Source organism: Emydura macquarii, unplaced genomic scaffold, assembly GCF_026122565.2.
Source record: "Emydura macquarii macquarii isolate MOO-44397 ecotype Brisbane River unplaced genomic scaffold, CSIRO-AGI_Emac_v2 contig_3345, whole genome shotgun sequence".
In the NCBI taxonomy this organism is placed as follows: domain Eukaryota; kingdom Metazoa; phylum Chordata; order Testudines; family Chelidae; genus Emydura; species Emydura macquarii.
The window spans coordinates 3,392,393-3,410,551 of NW_027133482.1; the positions used below are offsets into that span (position 1 = coordinate 3,392,393).

Sequence of the window (18,159 nt, forward strand, 5' to 3'; positions counted from 1 at the left end):
ATCTTGTTCTGCTGTTCTCTGCTAGATGCTTCTCCCGGTCCATGGTGGGTGGCGGCAGCCTGGCTGGACAGTCAATACCTCGTGTGCCGAGAGGCAGAGGCGACTGTGTGCAGTGAAAGCAGAGTGGGCATCACCCAGGATTTTGGACCTGACTCTCAGATGCTGGGCGGATCTGGGTAGGGGAGCTCAGAAAATCCCCCAAAAATCAAATGCATTTGCCGATCCAGTTTTAAACGGCTGGGGGGGAAAGACCCATTTATTGCTTTGTTGATTTTGTTTGAGGAGGAAGATGAGTTGGGTTTGTGTCTTCCTGCTAAAGGAGCAAACAAACAGCTGTCCACAGCTGGCTGACGGAGTCTTTGCAACAGCATTCCCGAGTCACAGGAACCCAGCCCGCAAGGCAACCAACCTTGGCACCAATACCTGGGGACAACCCTATCGTCTGCTCCAGCCCAGGAGGCTCATGAACACAGCGGCCAGTTGCCAGCTGTCTGTACAACAGAAGCAAAGGTGGAAGGTGCATACTGCACGCATAGCTCGGCAACGATGCGGCCTGAGAGACACTAATACAGGGCTGTGGTGCAAATACACACACATGCTAGCTCGTTGAATGCCGCTGGTTGTTCTCATAGACTCAGCTCCTCTCTGCCAGCCCCTGCCCTCTTGTCCCCACAGTCAGTTGTCTCTTCTTCATTACAATAGGTCAACGGTAAAGATTGTACCGTCCTCATAACCCAGCTGCTCCCCACCATCTCCCCTATGCTCTGTTGCCCAGCTCAGCCCTGCTCTGCTACAGAAGGTCCGCGAGAGGTTTCCACTTGCCTGTAAAGACGTAGGGGTCCTGGTGGATGATTGGCTAAACGTGAGCTCCCCCGATAATGCTGTGGCCAAGGGTTGAGTGCAATCCTTAGCTATACAAACAGGAGAATCTTGAGTCAGAGCCGAGAGGTTATTTTACCTCTGTGTTTGGCACAGGTGCGTCCCCTGCTGGAACACTGCGTCCTGTCCTGGGGTCCAGTGTTCAAGAAGGATGCTGATAAACTAGAGAGGGTCCCAACAAGAGCCATGAGAATGATGAAAGATTGGAAAACCTGCCTTACAGCAAAAGGCTCCTGGAGCTCAATCTATTCAGTTTATCGAAGAGAAGGCAAAGGGGTGACCTGATCACAGTCCGTAATTACTTACAGGGGACCAGAAATCTGATCAAATCAAAGGCTGGGCGCTGCAGCTAGATAAATTCAGGCCAGAAATAAGGTGCACATTTTTAACAGTGAGGATATCTAACCATTGGAACAACTTATTAAGGGTTGTCACGGATTCTCCATCACTGACCATCTTTAAATCAAGGTGGGAAGTTTTCCTAAAGGATAGGATCTAGTTCTGTGGCCTGTGTTATGGAGGAAGTCAGACTAGATGATCACGGTGGTCCCTTCTGGCCTAAGAATCTGAATCTGTGAGTGGCTTGAGAAAGGAGAGCCTTGACGAGGGCGCTTTGTGACTGAAGTGCTCACGGGACGGCCGTGATTCAGATCGCGCAAAATGAAAGAACGCAATCAGACCGTCAAAAGGCATTGTTCTCACTTTAGAGACACTGATAAGCTCAAGTGTCATGTCATAGGAAAGTGACTCATACATTAAACACATTCTAATATTTTGCAGGTCTACAGCACCTTCCATGTGAGGATCGTAAAGCCCTTGAGAGATACCAGTTTGTCAAACCTCACAACACCCCTGTGAGGTAGGTATTATTACCCCCATTTTACAGATGGGGAAACTGAGGCACAGAGCGGGTGCAGTGACTTGGCCAAGGTTATGCAGCGAGTCAGTGGCGGAGTTGGGATTAGGCCTCCCCGGCCCCTTGCTCTCACCACTGATCCAGACGTCTGCCCCCTTTTCATAATAAAACATTAGCAGCACACAAAGCAACCACACGGCTTTATACCATGTGACGGGAACGAAGCACGGGGCTGGGGAACTGCCACTCCCTGAAACAGCCGTGCAGCTGAAACGTCGTCTCCACAGGTGCCGCATGAGATAAGCGCTCCCAGCCGGCTCGACACCAGAGCAACCTGTTCTGCCGGGCTCTCCACGATTGCCATCGCCTTTCAGACCGGAGGGAGGGTGACAACGAGGATCCTCCAGGGACGTGCCCGTCAGACATCCCACCGCTAGGTGGCGCCGTTTGAGTCGGAAATGGCATCGTCCCCGTGACGTGTGGCTCACCGGCCGCCCACTGCGGTAACGAGGTCCAGCACCGAACTCTGCCGGCGAGGGAGGTGTGCTGTGGAGAAGGAGGTAGCTAAGTGCTGCCTTGGTGCCGCAGCTCACCAGCGTCTTCCAGCAGTGCTGGCTGCTTAGGAGACCTAGATCCGCCCTTTCCCTGCCCAGCGGGCATAGCTGGGAAGAAGCAGAGTCTGGAGGATTCCCCTGGCAGGCAGCTGATGCTTCCCGGTGAACTCCACAAGCTGCCCTGCTCACCCCACTCCGCCCCATTGTTCTAGCGCAGTACCGCTTTCCCCTCCCCCCACCCTCCTTGTTTATGTGCAGAAACATTTTTCCCTAGTATAAAAATAGTCCTTTGGTATCAAAAAGAGCCCCGTCGCCCAGCATAGTGCAAATCAGGAGAACCAGTTCGGTGAGCAGGTGAGAGGACTCGTCTTTCGTTTTCCCATTTCTGTCATTTCTTAAAGGGGGCGGAGGCGGACTGGACTTTGAACCCTGGGACGGGCCTAAAGGAGAGAAGGAAAAAAACACCACGTTCGAGACGGCAGAAACCAGCCGGCCATCCTGGAGCTCTTGGCATTTAAGGTGCGTCATCAACATCAAGGTCAAACTCGCCTCTGCACAGCTGAAGTCCTTCTTAAGCTGGTGTCTGGCTTGTCTATTTAGACTATGAGCAATTTGGGGCAGGGACCGTCTATCACCTGGTGTTTGTACAGCGCCTAGCACCTTCCTGACTGGCCCTTAGGCACTGCCATAAGAAGCATTATTAATAATGAGAGGCTAGCTTTCTGGGTACCGATATGGGCCCATACCCACAAGTATTTATGGGTTTAGGCTCAATATGGCCTTGCCAGGAAGGGCAATATTACTGTGGTCCTATTTACATACCGCACGATTCGGTCTCTGACTCCCCTCTCTAGGAGCATCCTGGGTCCAGGATCCTGAGAGCCTGGTGACCCAAGTCGGACTGATTTGTGTGTGGACAGAAGGGGGCCTTGGGCTCGAACCTGAGTCAGAGCCCAGGCTTAGGCCAGGTCTATACTCGAAAGTGAAGTCGACCCAGCTGTGTCACTTAGGGGTGTGAAATATCCACATCCCTGAGCCACACAGTTAAGCCCACCTAGCCCCGGGTGTAGACAGCACCAGGTCAATGACGGAGGAATTCTTCCAATCTAGCTACCGTCTCTGAGGGAGGTGGATTACCTGTGCCGAAAGGAGACCCATCCTGGCGCTGCAGGGAGTGTCTACACTGCAGCAGTAGCATTTCAAGCCCGTAGCGTGCAGCGGAGACATATGCAAAGCGAGTGCCCAAGGTCACAGAGGGAGTCTGTGGCAGAGCAGGGGATTGAACCCGCAGTGCCCTGCTCCCCGGGCCAGCCTGTTAACGACAGGGTGAGCACCTGCTGGGGTGCAGCATCGGCGGGGTGGCTGCCACGGGGAAGGGCGTGGGCAGGAAGGGTTCGTACTCACCGTTGAGGAGGCCCCGGCCTGTGGGAGGAAAAGAAGAAACAGCCCGGTCACAGCCTGGTTCCCGTCTTGCTGCTTGTGCAGCCGGCCTGCTGCGCTCTGGGCACACGGCAGGGAACGGCCCCCACCCTGAAGGGGAACCCTGCACCCCTCCTCTCCGCCCCCAGCCCTTCAGGCAGAGCCTGGGAAGTTGCGGTGGGCACAGGTGGAAGGAAGATGCCGGCCGGCTGTGCAGACATTTCCCGCGCCACAGCCCCTGGGCCCAGGAGCGTAGTCTCCCATGGGCCCTTCCCCTCAGGATCCCTCTCAGCCAGCGCTAACTCACCCACCCTTGCCCGCCTGGTGCCCCTCAGCCCGGGAGACCCACTGACGTGGGCCCTCAGCCCCACAGACCATTTGCCTGGGCCCAGGAGGTGGTGGCCCTCCTGTTCCCCGAGGCCCGGCCTGGCCCGTTGTTACAGACTCGTCGCCGCTCAGTGCTTTAGAGACCGCCTGCAGCTCCTCCGTGACTGCCGCAGCGAGGGAATGGGGAGCGTCCGCCACACCCCGGCATCCTGCCAGGACGCAGCCAGGCGAGGGGGCGGCCACGCTCCGAGTCTCGCTCTGGACTTACTTGGTGAGGTGGCTGGCAGAGCTGGCCCCTTTCACCTTGAGGCTGGTGGGAGGGACCATGACCAGCAGGGTCTGTCTCTCTGCCGAGGGAGGGGCTTTGGCCAGGAGAGGGCTCCCGGGCAGAGGCCGGCGAGGGGGTCCGTGCTTCGGGACGATCTAGAGGAGACAAGCAGGTTCAATCCGGCACCTTCTCTGCCACAGAAACAGCCCCCGACTTCCTACAGCTCCGTCTCGCCAGCTGCAGGAGGCTAGAAATGGGGTATTGCTGTAGCGACTTCCCCAGGAGGACTTCACACTGTCTCTTGCGGCTGTATACGGCTAGCTCTGCCTACCACCGCAACACAGCCGCCTCCTGGGGGACACCCAGCTGCCGTTTACTTGCTGGGACACGAACAGGCCGTCTGCACTGCAGCCTCGGTCAACCACCAGCCCCGTGTGCACAAGGCGGGGTCTGAACCCAGGACCCTGGGAGCTAAAAGCATGAGCTTCTACCGCTGGAGCTACAGGCTCAGCTCACAGGCAGAGAAACTGCTGTGTGTGGCCTCACCCCTAGAGGGGGCCAATGAGCCACCCAGAGGTAGCCTGGGTTCTAGCACTGAATGGGTCTTGGTCGACTGACGTGGGAGCCAAGGGGGACCGATACGGCGGCCAAACTCTTGTGTGTTGGAGGGTGACCAGGGACACTCACCACAGGGGTCCTCACGGGACTGCTGGGAAGCGGCTTCTTTGGAGGCAGCAGCTTGAGTTGGGAGCCGATGGTTTTGGCCGGAACGCCGGGGAACTTGCCGCCAGGAGGCGGTGGCCTGGATGGCTTGAGGTCTCTGTGGGGATGGGCGGCCGGGCTGGGAGCCGGACGAAGGGGGCGGACAACGTTGACGGGCTGGGAGCCGTTCTGGGGGGCGCTTGGTTTGAGGGGGAAGACGCCCCTGGCTGCCTGCAAGGACGGAAGAACAAATAAATGGAGTCAAACAGCAGGCCCAGGGGATCCATGAGAACAGAGCAGTTCAGTGCCTATGTGTTCATCTGCTCCCGTGGGGGTCAGTGCTCAGCTGTTCCTACCTCGTCTCCCTTCCTTCTCCCTCCCGTGACTAAAAGCCACGCTGGTTCAAGGTTTGCCAGCATGGACGAGCCACTGGAGCAAAGCACAGCGCCGTGGGACTATCGCCCCGTGAGAGGGGACTAGGGATTCAGAACATCTGCAGCAGAGGCAACCTTGGAAGTATCCATCCCAGATTTGCCACCAGACCCAGTGCATTAGAATCATAGAATATTAGAGTTGGCAGGGACCTCAGGAGGTATCTAGTCCAACCCCCTGCTCAAAGCAGGACTAACCTCAGCTACATCATCCCAGCCAGGGCTTTGTCAAGCCCCAGCTTAAAAACCTCTAAAGATGGAGGAGGGATTCTGCGACAGGAGAGTCGTCTGCTCCATGCAGCCTTTTAGAGTGGACATATTCACTAAAGCCAAGGCTTCCTTCCAGGAATATGGGTCTTAGTATATTGATTCCAAGGTGCCAGCGCTGGGACGGCCCGATAAGTCACAAGGCGGTCTGCAATCACTGAGATGCAGTGTAAACTCATTGCTTTGAGCCATTAAAGGAGAGTCATTTGCAACCTCTGAGAAGCTTCGGGATGTAGCATTTTCCCTCGGGAGTCTCCGGCCGGAGGTTAGGATCATCCCCCACCTTTCCCAGGTTGTCCCTGAGAAGATGGGACTCCGGGGAACGGTTCAAGGACAGAGGAGTTGCTCAAGCAAATCAGTGTGGGCGGAAGAGGCCTGGGTGGGAAAAGGAGCCATATGATTGGATTGTAAGGGCCATGTCGTTATTTATAACAGCATAATGAGTTTTAGCTGGGTTATGAGTGGCTGGAAGCCTTCAATTACTGTAACACCAGCCAAGCACAGCGCCAGAACAGCCAAGTTATAGACTCTTGGCCCAGTTCTGATCTCCGTTACACTGCTTTTTTTTTCCTAAAAGATCTGCTCTAGGAATTATTTTGGGGCAGGTCTCTGGCCTGTGTTATCCAGGAGGCCAGACTAGATGATCACAACCGTCCCTTCTGGCACCTTGGAGTCTGTGGTGTCAGTCTGGAGTGACTCTTGGTTTCTGTGGAGTTATTCTGGATTGAGAGCAGTGAAGCGGAGAGCAGAATCTGCCCTTTGGCCATGAGGCTAATGAAATAAACCATGGCCACATACAACCAGCCACCAAGGCTGTTAACCCTGGACCTCCAGCGCCAATAAGAGGACAAGCCCTGCCTACCTGAGCTCCAGTAATAACACGGCTGGCCTCTGCTGAGCAGCAGATTTGGCGCCCTTGGAGAAAGCCATGAATACAAACACACTTAGCAGAGCAGACGTACACTTGGAGTGGTCGGTCATGTACAGATCTGAGGCCCACACTTACTTTGTGAATGCTGCTGGCAGCTTGACCGGAGGAGGAAACATCCTGTAAGGTGAAAGCCGCGTTTGAATGGCCCCCGTTTCCCTTCTGACCGACGGCTCCGTTCCTGCCCCAGATCACAAAGAGAAAATACAGGCCATAGAGACAGTCAAATGCTTTGCGATAGGTGCCCACACTGCTGTTGGCTGTCGAGTATGCCAGACCCTTGAATGGACAAGTGAACCAGAAGGGGGAGAGAATCTGGTTACACGACTGCTTTTAATGGCCAAGGTAAGGGAGCATTCTCCCTGAGGCACACTCTGACCCGTGCCCGGGATGTAAATCGACAGATGGGGCTGGCTATTGTTAACCTGGTTTGTAAATATTTGGGTGGGGCTCAAGAACTTGGGTGGTGGGGACCGGACAGAACACATTGAAATGCTGCATTGATTTAGGTCCGGGCCAACACAGAAAACTTTTGTAGACCCCTAGGAACAGAAGCCGGCACTTGGATGGAGGTAGGCAGTGTTGGTGTAGGACGCACCTGAGTCTAATGGATCGTCCCTGCTCAGTGCTTTGGAGGGAGATGAAAACTCATTTCAGCCAGGGGAAAGTCCCTCGCCAACCTCAGATCCGGCTATTAGTTGAATCCCGTGGTTCTCAGCCTGCGGGATGCTTGGAGCCCAATCAGCATACAGCTGCAGCCCATGTGACATCCTCAAAGCCATACAGAGAATATACAGTGTGGGTGTGACCCACATACACACAGAGAGCTGCAGACACGGCCCACGATGGCAAACAGGTTGAGAACCTCTGGTTAACCCCATGCATGCAAGCAGGAACCAGAAAAAAAGGGCCTCACCGTGATCTCACATCAGCGTATATTGCGAGTAACACCACTGAAGTTACAACATGTGAAACAAGCGTTAGGGCAGATCAGAATTAGACCCAGGTTTGTAAAGGTATTTGGGTGTTGCAGTGCCTAACTGATTTAGGAGCCCAAGTCTCATTCTCAAAAGGGATTTAGGCACTCAGAAGTCAAAATCCCGGGATTTTGGCTCCTAAGTGCCTAAATCCCTTTTGAGAATGAGACCTAAGCTCCTAAATCAGCTAGGTGCAGCGTGACGCTGAGCGCAGCAACGCCTTGACACCTTTAGAAAGCTGGGCCCTCGCCACCCATCCTACCTCGCAGTCAGTCGCGGCAGAGAATCAAACCACTGTGGGCATCGCTGGGACGGTCGCTCACCTGCGTGTCTCCCGGCTCTTCCTCGTGCCCTTGATCCATTTGCTCAGGAGCGAGTTCTGCCGTCGGTAGCAAAAGTAGACCCCCGAGGCTGTGGCGGGGAGGATCAGCAGGAAGATGAGCAGCAGGGCTATCAGGATGGCTTCGTGGTCTGTGGGGGCGGAGGGGAGAGATGAGGAGGAGGCTTGACACTGCCCCAGCCCCTTACGTCGGGGGGTGGAAAATACCCGCTCCCGTTTGACAGGCAGACTTCAGGGCACCGTGCGGCTCTGCAGCGCGGCAGAGTAGAAACACGGCGATCTGTGTTCCTTCCCTCCCATGGACTCCGCCTCGTAGGTGCCCGCAGCAAACCGGGGCAGAGATGCCCGTGCCGCAAACCCAGACCCAACACCTTTGGGGGGGGCTAACCTGCCCATCCCTGACCTGCGCCCCCCGGGTCAATCTGGAGTGGCAGGCACATCTCTGCAAACCCAGCCTGTGGCATCTGCCCAGCCCCCGGGGACCTGCCCTGTGTATGGGGAGCTCAGCTGGAGACGCCGAGCGAATCCCCCCACTTGGGAACTGCCCCATCAGCTGCTTTTCTCACTCAGCCTGCCCGGTCTTGTGCGTCCGGCGCGCTAACGGAGAGAGCAGCTCTGTGCTCCCTTCGCACCCACCCTCCCACCCCGGGGCGTGGTCCGGCTTTGAGCTGAGAGCGGTGGGGGAGCCGTGGGGCCCTGCCCCGCCCCCCTCGGGCCCCAGGCCTGCCATCAGAACTCACTGTCATACTGCACGGGGCCGCTGTCCACGCTGCCCCCCAGGCCCGGCTTCTCGCAGGAAGGGGGGGCCCAGCCGGCGCTGCAGTGGCAGTTCTTGTTGCTGTTGCAAACCTAGAGGTGCGGGGAGAGGAAGGTCAGAGACAGGGCAGAGTAATGGTCCTCCAGCATCAGCCTGGCAGGAGAACGAAGCACAAGGAGATGCCAAGCCGGTGACGAGCGAGCTCCAAAGGCTACCAACACCAGAGGGGTCCCCAGGGGGGAAGAGGGCATAGCCCTGGGTTAGCTTCAGCCATTCCTGTCTCCACGTCCCCTGGAGAGCGCTCAGAGCAGGGACGGCCGGGCTGGGAGATCTCCAGACCATCCGTCCAGGCGTCTCTGTCACGCTGCAGCCTTGGAGAGCCCACGGTTCCGGCCATCCCAGTCTTTAATGGTGGGCGCAAACCAGGGCGCTCGTGTGCCCTCCCCTTGTCCCCTCCCAGCGGGGCGCCCCCTCCCCAAACATCGGCAGGTCCAGTTCAATGGACATCATCAAGACAACGCTCTGAGACTGCAGCTGTGCTCTGGAAACCCCTTCTCCACCCACGCTCCGGAGGGGGGATTTTCCTCTGCAGAACTTTGCGCTCCACCCAATCTGCTCCAAATTCACTCCGGATTCATATTGCAGGGACGCCTGGCCCTATGGAGACCAAATCTTCAGCCTCTTTCCATCTGTCGTCATAATGGCTTCCTCTGGCCTATGAATCTTCCTCCTGCTCGAAGGTTTCAGCTGGGCTTCTGACCCCGGCTGGACTCTAAGCTCAGAGAGGCATCCGAGCCACGCTGTGAACGCCCCCACACTTCCGCCGAGTGCAGCTCGAAATCCATCCTTCGCAGCTGCTCCTGAGAACCCCGACAACCCAACCTGCCTCCCCTTGAACGTGGACGCGGCTTCAAACAAAGCAGCTCAGCCCCAGCTCTACCGGACACGGACACAAGGGGCAGGGGGCCACTTTGTTGTGAGGCTCACACCTTGCTGGAGAACAGGAGCCAATCTCCGGCACCCCCCAAAGCTCTCGGACGGTCACTCACCCCATGGCCATGGCACTGGGAAATGCACTTCTCCAGCTCAAAGAAGGAAGCGTTCTGGCACCTGCGATCCTTGCAGACCTGAGTGCAATGAGCGAGGGGGGAAACTTAGTGGGGAAGGACATAGGAGTTCAGCGAGGAAAATGCAACCTTGCACCACCCAGGTAGGACCATGGGTGCTTAGACGACGTGGGAGATGGAGCCCCCGACCCCGGTCACTTCTCAGAGGTAATGTACAAAAGCCAACCCTATCACCGACTCTTCACACCCTATGAGTGAATCCAGTCCATTCCCCACTCCCCTCGCCCTGCCCGCTGAGCGCACGCTGGGTCCCCACAGTGCATTCCCAAGGGCTCTGGCTGACCGATGTTCCCAGCACGCCAGCATCCAGCATCCACTGCTCTGTGCTGGAAAATCTGTCCTAGCCTCACTGACCTTGCTGGCCTCCTTTGTGAAGCGCTTAGAGATCTACGGGGAGAAAGCGCTGCAAGCGTTCCTTCACTGCTGGGGTCAGCAGGGGCCTTTGGGATCTCCAGTACTAAGATTTTGCTCAGCTTGGTTTCATTCCACCGGAAGGGCCCTCAACAATTCTGCCCCTTCCTCAAGCCGGACACTCAATAGCTCCATCCCGCCAGGGCATCGCCCCTTCGCCGCCCGTATCCCGGCTCCATCCCCGCTGCCAGGCATCACATCATTCTGCCCAAGACTTGCTGGGTGACTCTCCATGAACTAAAGAACCAAAGACCACAGCATCCTCCATCCGCTCAGTGGGGGTGGTAAGGGGGACACTTACCCTCCCTTCCCCACACTTGGTCCCCGTCATCACCAGGCCGGGGTCCGACATGTCCCCCTCGTCGTCCCTGGTGGCGTACATGAAGGCGCCTCTGCATTTCACCTCCCGCCCGTTGAAGCGGATGGTGGTGTCCATGGAGACTGTGTTGGTCCCCTTGGGTTTCTTGGCCGAGCTCTGGCACTGGATCTTGCCGCACTTGGCGTCTCTAGGAAGAGAGGCAGCGAGGTCACAAGCGGGGAGCCGTGGCCGGCCGAGCGGAATTCAGTGCGTTAGCAGCGCGGATCGGCACACGGCTGAAGGAGGAGCCCGACAAAGCAAGGGATGCTGGGTACTAGGTCATTCGCAAGTTGTCTGCTTAAGCACACGGGATGTGTGTCTCACACGACACCTCCTGCCAGGCCAAGGGCCCCTGATTCCGTGGAAGCTGACTCCCCGTCCCCAGAAACGCTGGGGCCCCAGAGCTCCTTCATAAGGAGCCATCTCTCAGCAGTGTCGTGAGTCACCCTCCTCCCCCTGGCCTACCTGCCACCTCTAGGATCTGTCTGCCACGGATGATCAAAGCAGCCTGCCGTGGAGCTGAGGACGGACTATCTGACCCCCCCACAAATGAGTCTATCTCTGCACGAGACAGAGCTGAAGAGGGCGCGTGCTACCAGCGGATCTGTGCAGAACAGGCCCTCTCCAGTCACCCGTTTCACGCGCTGAGACACCACAGTGGCCGGCTTCTAGGGGGAGACGCGATCACACTCCCTAAGCTGGTGTGTCACACGTGTAGGTGCGGCTCCCCAGCACCCACCTCCGGTCACATTTCACGTAATGCCCCTGGCTGTCCTTGCCGCAGTTCCCGTACGTGTCGCCGGCCGTGTTGACATCTTGGAAACAGGCGTCGGGAGCCGGCCAGGCGCCTGCAGGGGAGAAGAACCAACGCGTCCCTGAGCAATCCCGTGTGCAGATCCCACACCGCGGGGCTGGGGGGGACAGCGGGGGACGGCGGGAATGCCACAGTGAGGGCGGAAGGCTCAGAGGTTGGAGCAGTGTGGAGCAGCCTCCGGAAGATCAGCTACTCACACAGCCTCTTGGGTTTGCAACCCGGGACTGGAAATGCCTGGGGTGCAGGGTGCCCCGGAGACGCTTGCCTTTTGGAGCTCTGACTTCAGGCACCGAATCGCAGCCAGAGACAGCACGATGACACAAAGAGAGGAGGCGAAAGGGGGGGAAGGAAAAGGAGCCGCTTTTGCTCTGGGGATTCGCCGAGGAATTTCCCCAGCATCCCTGCCGCAGTACACCGCCCTGCCCAGTAGGTGTCACGAACCACACGCCAACGGGAAGATTCTCCATCCGTCCGGGAAAACGGCACAGGTCCCGCGTCGGCTCTCCCTAACTGCTGCGCCCCGAGGTGGATGCCCAGGGTGCACTGGATGCGTATCCCTCGTGTGCCGGCACTGCCGCGTGCAGCCACTGTGTGACGTGCATGGGCGCCTGGTGTGTGCAGGCAGCATGCACTGGGATTGAACGGAGGGTGGGTGCGATGTGGGTGCTTGGCCTGCCCCACGGAGGCGTGATGCAGCAGGCGTCCATGCCTGGCGGGCCTCGGGGCTTGCAGTGGGTGCGTGGTGGCGACAACGGCGTGGCCGGGGGGGGCGGGGACACGAGCGCTTGTGAGTGCGTACGCCAGGCACGTGCAGCGCGTGCCGCGTGCAAGCGGAAGCACACGCGTCTGGGCAGGCTGCGGGAGCACGGCTCAGTGGGTTCAGCGACCGCAGCGCGTGTGCAGAGGGCCCGTCACAGCGACACACGAGCGACAGACAAACGCCAATGCAAGGGGAGGGCGCCGCCCAAATCCCCGCCAGTTTACACGGCCACGCCTGCCCTGGAAAGCCGCAGCCGCGCCTGGAAACACGCCGCCCCGCGGCCTGAACGTCACAGGTGCACCCTGATTGCCGTGGAAAGTCGGCGGCAGGGAATGCTAGACTGGGCCCGAGGGCCGGCAACGGAGAGGCCGACGGCTGGGCAGGCTCGGAGCCGTTCGGTGACAGGCGTGAGCCCCAGGAAAGGAGGACTGGGACCCCCGAGCCGGGGGGGGAGGGGTTGGACTCACCTGGTCCCCAGAGCTGGACGCACTGCTGGTGGTGGGTCATGCACATGCCGTTGCTGCAGTACGCCTCCCCGGAGGCGCAGGCCGAGCCATCCAGCAGGTAGACGTTGGCGGGGCAGTAGGGGGAGGCCCCCGTGCAGTATTCAGGGAGGTCGCAGGATCCAGCTGGCTCCCTGCACATGGTCCCAGCCGTCTTCAGCTGCCGGAGCCAGAGGAGAAGAGAGACGTTGCCACCCGGCTCTGATCAGCCGCCGCAAGCCTTTTAGCAGGGCAGGAGGCTGCCTTCCCCTCCCCCCTTGCACCGGCACCTGATAGCCGGGTACCTGCAGTGGGGCGAGTTGGAGGCTGACCGGCCGCTGGATTGCCCAGCCCATCGGCCCCAGGATTGGCTCGACTCCCTCCTGATCCTCCCGTCCACCCCGGGGCCCAGCCCCTGCAGCATGTCTAGGGCCAGGTTCTGCTCCCCACAGCCAGCGAGGACAGTAAATCCATGTCCCCTGACCCCCAGCCCTGCGCTTTAGCCACAAGAGCGGCCAGCAGGGATTCCCCTGGGCCTCGGCGGGCTAGTGGGCGACAGCCGCCGTCGTGATGCTCGGGGGGGATTGAAGCCGGGCCCTCCCCAGAGCTGACACAAGAGACAGAGGATTCAGCGGGGATCCGCGGTCCTCTCCCGTCCTCTGTGGCCCAGGTGCAGAGGGGGGCGTGGCACACAGAACAGTGGGCTCCGAACAGCCGGATCCTGCCCAGTGCTGTCCGTCCGTCCCACCTCCCTCCCCCAGCACCGCCGGCCCCCGCCCCGGCCGGAGGAGGTCACCTTGCAGTTCTGGCAGCAGTCCCCGTGGGCGCACTGGGCTCCGGCCTTCAGCGTGCAGTTGTGGGCGTTGCAGCAGGGGTTGGTGCACTCCTGTACGGGGAGAGCCGGCCTCGGCGTCAGCGGGCTGCTTGGCCTTTTTCAAGCTGCCCCCGGTCATTCCCTCCTCCTGTCCCTGGGCCAGGCTTCTGGGGACTCCCCACCCAAGATAGCTCTTCAGCCCTCCCTAGGAGGTCAGTAACATCAGCAGATGGGGAAACTGAGGCATGAGGGGGGGTGGAGACTTGCCAGACCAAGCGAGTGGCAGAGCCAGGACGAGAATCACACCTGGGCTAACAGCATTTGGCCTGAGCCTAGTAACGGTTCCCATGGATTTATCACTGATGGCACAAACACACTGTAAGTGCTCACAGTCAAGGGGTCTGATCTAAAGCCCCCTGAACTGAACTGAACCTCCACCCCCATTCGGATCAGGCCCCTTCTGCCCCATGTTCACTCTTCCCCCCCGTCCAGGGGGTGTTCTGCCCCTGGTCCGCCTTCACAGATGCCCCCATGGGGCACAGAAGATAATGGAGTGCCACGCCCCCCATGGACACAGCTCAGCTCTCTGCGGTGCCAGGGCGTGTACCTCCAGCTCTCCACAGTCACACTCCTCCCCGTCCTCCAGGAAGCCATTGCCACACTTCTTGCCCACCACCAGGTCCTTGGTGTCGGGCATGTTGAAGAGACACATCCCACCTCCTTTCTGGAAGTAACTCGCCAGCTGCCTCTTGCTGCAGGAGCTGAACACGCGAGGGAACGGGTGGCTGCGGAGGGGGAGAGAAAGGGAGTCAGGGAGATATTTAAATTGGAGCAACCCGTTCCAAGAGGGAGAAGGGAAGAGACAGACACACCTGAGCCTGGCAGCCCGCATTCCTGGGAAATAGATAGCACAGGGTCTTCCATGCACATGGGGTGAAATCCACCCCAATGCATCACTTAATCCCTGTAGCCAGACTGCATAGAACTGGAGAGTAGTGATCACTGGCCGACCAGATCATCCACCAGAGCAGAGTCACCTGGGCAAGCAGCCTGTCAGGTGCTCAGGTATTATGGTGACGGGGGCCGGAGAAGTACCTAAGGTAGATAACTCCTGGGGGAATTCTGTGCCACCGTCCAGAATTCATGTCCCCTGCAGAGTTTACTCTGTCCCCGCTGAAAAAATGATTCACGGGCCCCTCCTGGACAGCGGGGGGCACTTCTGGTTCGGGTGTCGAGAGCAGCCGGGTGAGATGTAAATTACCGTCTTGGGTCTGGCTTCTCTCTGTCCTTCTCGCTCGCTATGGCAGTGCACCCGGAGCTGGGGAGGGCAGGGCTGGAAACGCCCCAGCCAGTGGCTCCTATTGTGTGCCCCAGGGCCGGGGCCGAGGCAGACCCACTTCTGGGAATGTCCCCTGGCTGCAGGAAGCACCCTCCTTCCCCCACCGCTTCCTACCCCCATTACTCCCCAGCTGCAGGGGGAGGGGTCACTGTACGGGGAGCCAACCCCCATCTGCCCCCACCATTGACTCCCCGGCCGAACCCCACTGCCTGCCTCCGGACCCCTCCTCCCCCCACCCCCAGACCTTCCCCTGATGAGCCCACAGCACTGGAACTCCCACCCCACCAAGCCTCCCTGACCCGGACCCCCACCCCGCTGAGTCCCAACCTGGACCCTCCCCGACCCCCAGTCCCATTTCCCCGCACCCAGACCCCTCCCCACACTTGGATCCTGCCAGGCTGAACCTGCCTGCCCCACCCCTGGCTCGGGGGGCAGGGCTGGGCATGTGTGCATCCCAGACTCCGTCTCTCTTGCTCACTGGGGAGCCACGCAGATGTGCTAACCTGCCCGGTAAGGAATCCCTTTGCTGAATCTTTCCCGTTGCCGGTATCGCTACAGACGGACTCGCTGACAGGTATTTTGAAATAAATTACCTGAACCATTGAAACTGACACGATTACATCGTGTTCTTTTGACCAACGAAACGCGCAGAATGTTAAAACCCCATGTGCAGGATGTGTCATGTTTTGGCACAGAACAACCGCAGGGGCAGCAGGTGGATAGAAACCGCTTTCCTGTGAGACCTGAGAAGCAGGGATTTGGCTCGTCAGAGGGGAACGGCTAGTGGTTTTGCCTGTGTGGTGTATCCGTGGCTGCGTACGTACAGGAACCCACGGCGTCAGCGAAACCACACGAGGAACGCGGGGGGGAGAGCGAGAGCGTGCGGCTGCAACGCAGGCCTCGACCGCACGCGCTAAAAGAGACGCCGGTTCTCGGTAACATCAGCGCGGTTCTGAACTACCCGCCCACCGCTAGACAGAGACACGACCGCAGCCGTGTGCAGGTCTGAACGGATCCCGCGGTAAAACACACACCAGCCCGTGGAGCCGCCGGGCTCCGGGAAGAGCAGCACCCAACGCGCTCGGCACGGCCCCGGCCACCCGCTCCCGCGCCCGCCGCCCGCTCACCCGGTGGCAGCGGCCATGACGCAGCCTCCCTGGTCTGGAGCGGCCTCCACGCAGCAGCCCTCGCTGTCGTGGCTCATGCCGAAGTTGTGCCCGATTTCGTGGGCCATGGTGGCGGCGGCGCCGATCGGCAGCTCCGAGTGGTCCTGGGGCAGAGATGGGGAGAGGCACGGACAGCATCAGGGCCTCCGCCCCTCAGGCCGGGGACAGTGGCTCGGCGTGGGAAGGGAGCGGGTGCCGCCTGACTCAGAAGGGCTGGGACTGTTTCCCGGGCAGCGAGGAAAGCCGAGGCTGAGAGGACGCTCGTGGCACCTCAAAGCCACGAGCTGTGGGCTGCGCCTGGCGTCCCAGCTGGGGAACGGAGCCAAAGTCAGCGTCAGAGATCAGGGCCTGTGCTCCTGTGTCTAGACGTGGAGCCAGAGCGTCCCAGGGCGAGGGCGGGGTCAGACCTAGACCGGCTGTTCAGCTGACTGTGAAACTGAAACCCAGTTTGGAGTCCCCCCTGATTTCCGGGGCGTTTGGCTCCAAGGGCAGGAATGTGCTGCCCGGCTCAGGGAGGGGCCCAGCATCGGGCCCAGCTCCTGGCTCTGCTCACGAAGGCCTGGGCCAGCGGAGCTGCGGGCTGCAGCTGAGGGGAGAGTGGCTGAGGACCCACGATGCCAGGCAGTTCCAGCCCACAGGATTCCCCGGGCACCATCTCTGGAGGCTGCTCACTTGTCCCAGGAGAAGAGGGAGATACAATGTTGCGGGGGGAGGAGGCCGTGGGGGTGGCCCCCGAGAACCAGGGAATAACGGGAACTCCACTCTCCTTACCACACTCACGCCGCCCGAGTTGTCTGCGCTGCACATCCCCTCCAGGGGGGCCATGCCGATGGTCGTCCCGCGGAACGTCCTGCCGCTGTCCGGACAGGCACCGGAAACAAGAAGGGACGGAGGCGTGTTAGCGGGCCCGGCGCCCTGGGGGCAGAGCGCTCTGCCTCACCCAGACACCCCCAGACAAACACGGGGACTCACGTCAGCAGCTGGGCGTTGTCGTGCTTCTTCCGAGACTTCAGCGTCTTCTTCCACTGCAGGAAGGACCACAGGGTGGCGTTGGCGTCGCTGGTGACGGTGCACTGGTCCCTCTCTGTCCACACCTCCAGGCCGATGAGGGCCACTTTGATATTCAGAGACCTGTAAAACTGTGCGGGGGGGGAAGGCGATCAGTGGCTGACAGCAGGGCCAACGGTGGGCCTCCGTATTCAGATCACCTCCGCCACGCTTCCCTCCCCACCCCACGGCAGCAGAGGCCAGCCTGTGTTCAGGTTTCCCACGGCTAGATGGCGCAGACATACCGGTACCGGGAATGCTATCTCCAGTGATCGCCGAAGGGATGAGCCAAACCTTAGCGATCTGCACCTCAACATGGTGCCAGGGGCAGCTTCCACTCCACCCCCAGCGGCCGGGTCAAAGGGCAGGGATAGGGTGACCAGATGTCCCGATTTTATAGGGACAGTCCCGATATTCGGGGCTTTGTCTTCTATAGGCGCCTATCGCCCCCCACCCCCAGCCCATCTCCCGATTTTTCACCCTTGCTGTCCCAGATGACGAGCAGGCTACCTGCCGGTTGGGACCAACGACCTCCCCTTGTAAAAGGGTGACAGTAGCAAAACAAAGCCAGGCCGCCATCCACTCTCGGGTGCTGCTGCCTCGTTTGCGCCCCACGCGACGTCCGAGAGCGCAGATTCAGTGGCCTGCGGCTACATCTAAAAACAACACCCCGGGGAATGCTGGGCCATCGCCGGGCCGGAGTGGGGGGCCTGGGCTCAGGTCTCGAGAGCGCTCGGGGGCGGAAGATGCTCTGCACACGCGGCAGTCAGAGTTCCCTGCTCCTCCAGGGCAGGCGGCCGTTACCTTGTCCACGTAGTTGGCGATCTCCAGGATTCGCTGCTTCGTGTGGCCCAGGTTGAGGTTCTGGTTGAGGAACTGGTGGGATGGGAAGAAAAAAGGAAACATGGAGCAGCCGGGGTGGGAGGAGAGGGGGGAAGCGACAGCTATTTCTGTCGACTTCCGCAGCCATCTGCACACATGAACTCTGCCCACGGGAGCGGCAATGAAGCGAGCCCGATGCTGCAGCGGCAGGTCGGTGCCTGAGACATAATTCGCTCAGGTTAGCTGGCTACCCCCACGAGCAGATCTTCCTGAACAACTGCCTGCCCCGGCTAGCACCTCCAGCGAGGTCGGAC

At 59.6% G+C, this 18,159-nt stretch overlaps 1 protein-coding gene across 1 annotated transcript in view; it reads right to left on the minus strand.

The window, feature by feature from the left end:
- Positions 1 to 1,567: 1,567 nt before the first annotated feature.
- Positions 1,568 to 18,159, minus strand: part of ADAM33 (ADAM metallopeptidase domain 33) — a 71,245-nt gene continuing 54,653 nt past the window's right edge. Inside the window, exons 8-24 of the mRNA XM_067533662.1 lie at positions 17,828 to 17,899; positions 16,949 to 17,115; positions 16,748 to 16,832; positions 15,938 to 16,080; positions 14,079 to 14,256; positions 13,454 to 13,543; positions 12,643 to 12,838; positions 11,341 to 11,449; positions 10,545 to 10,749; positions 9,755 to 9,832; positions 8,689 to 8,797; positions 7,932 to 8,079; positions 6,710 to 6,812; positions 4,991 to 5,236; positions 4,304 to 4,458; positions 3,694 to 3,711; positions 1,568 to 2,729 (exon numbers count right to left, since the gene is read on the minus strand). Coding sequence (XP_067389763.1) covers positions 2,678 to 2,729; positions 3,694 to 3,711; positions 4,304 to 4,458; positions 4,991 to 5,236; positions 6,710 to 6,812; positions 7,932 to 8,079; positions 8,689 to 8,797; positions 9,755 to 9,832; positions 10,545 to 10,749; positions 11,341 to 11,449; positions 12,643 to 12,838; positions 13,454 to 13,543; positions 14,079 to 14,256; positions 15,938 to 16,080; positions 16,748 to 16,832; positions 16,949 to 17,115; positions 17,828 to 17,899 — 2,154 coding nt within the window. The 3' untranslated portion in view covers positions 1,568 to 2,677. The remainder of the gene's footprint in view (positions 2,730 to 3,693; positions 3,712 to 4,303; positions 4,459 to 4,990; positions 5,237 to 6,709; positions 6,813 to 7,931; positions 8,080 to 8,688; positions 8,798 to 9,754; positions 9,833 to 10,544; positions 10,750 to 11,340; positions 11,450 to 12,642; positions 12,839 to 13,453; positions 13,544 to 14,078; positions 14,257 to 15,937; positions 16,081 to 16,747; positions 16,833 to 16,948; positions 17,116 to 17,827; positions 17,900 to 18,159) is intronic.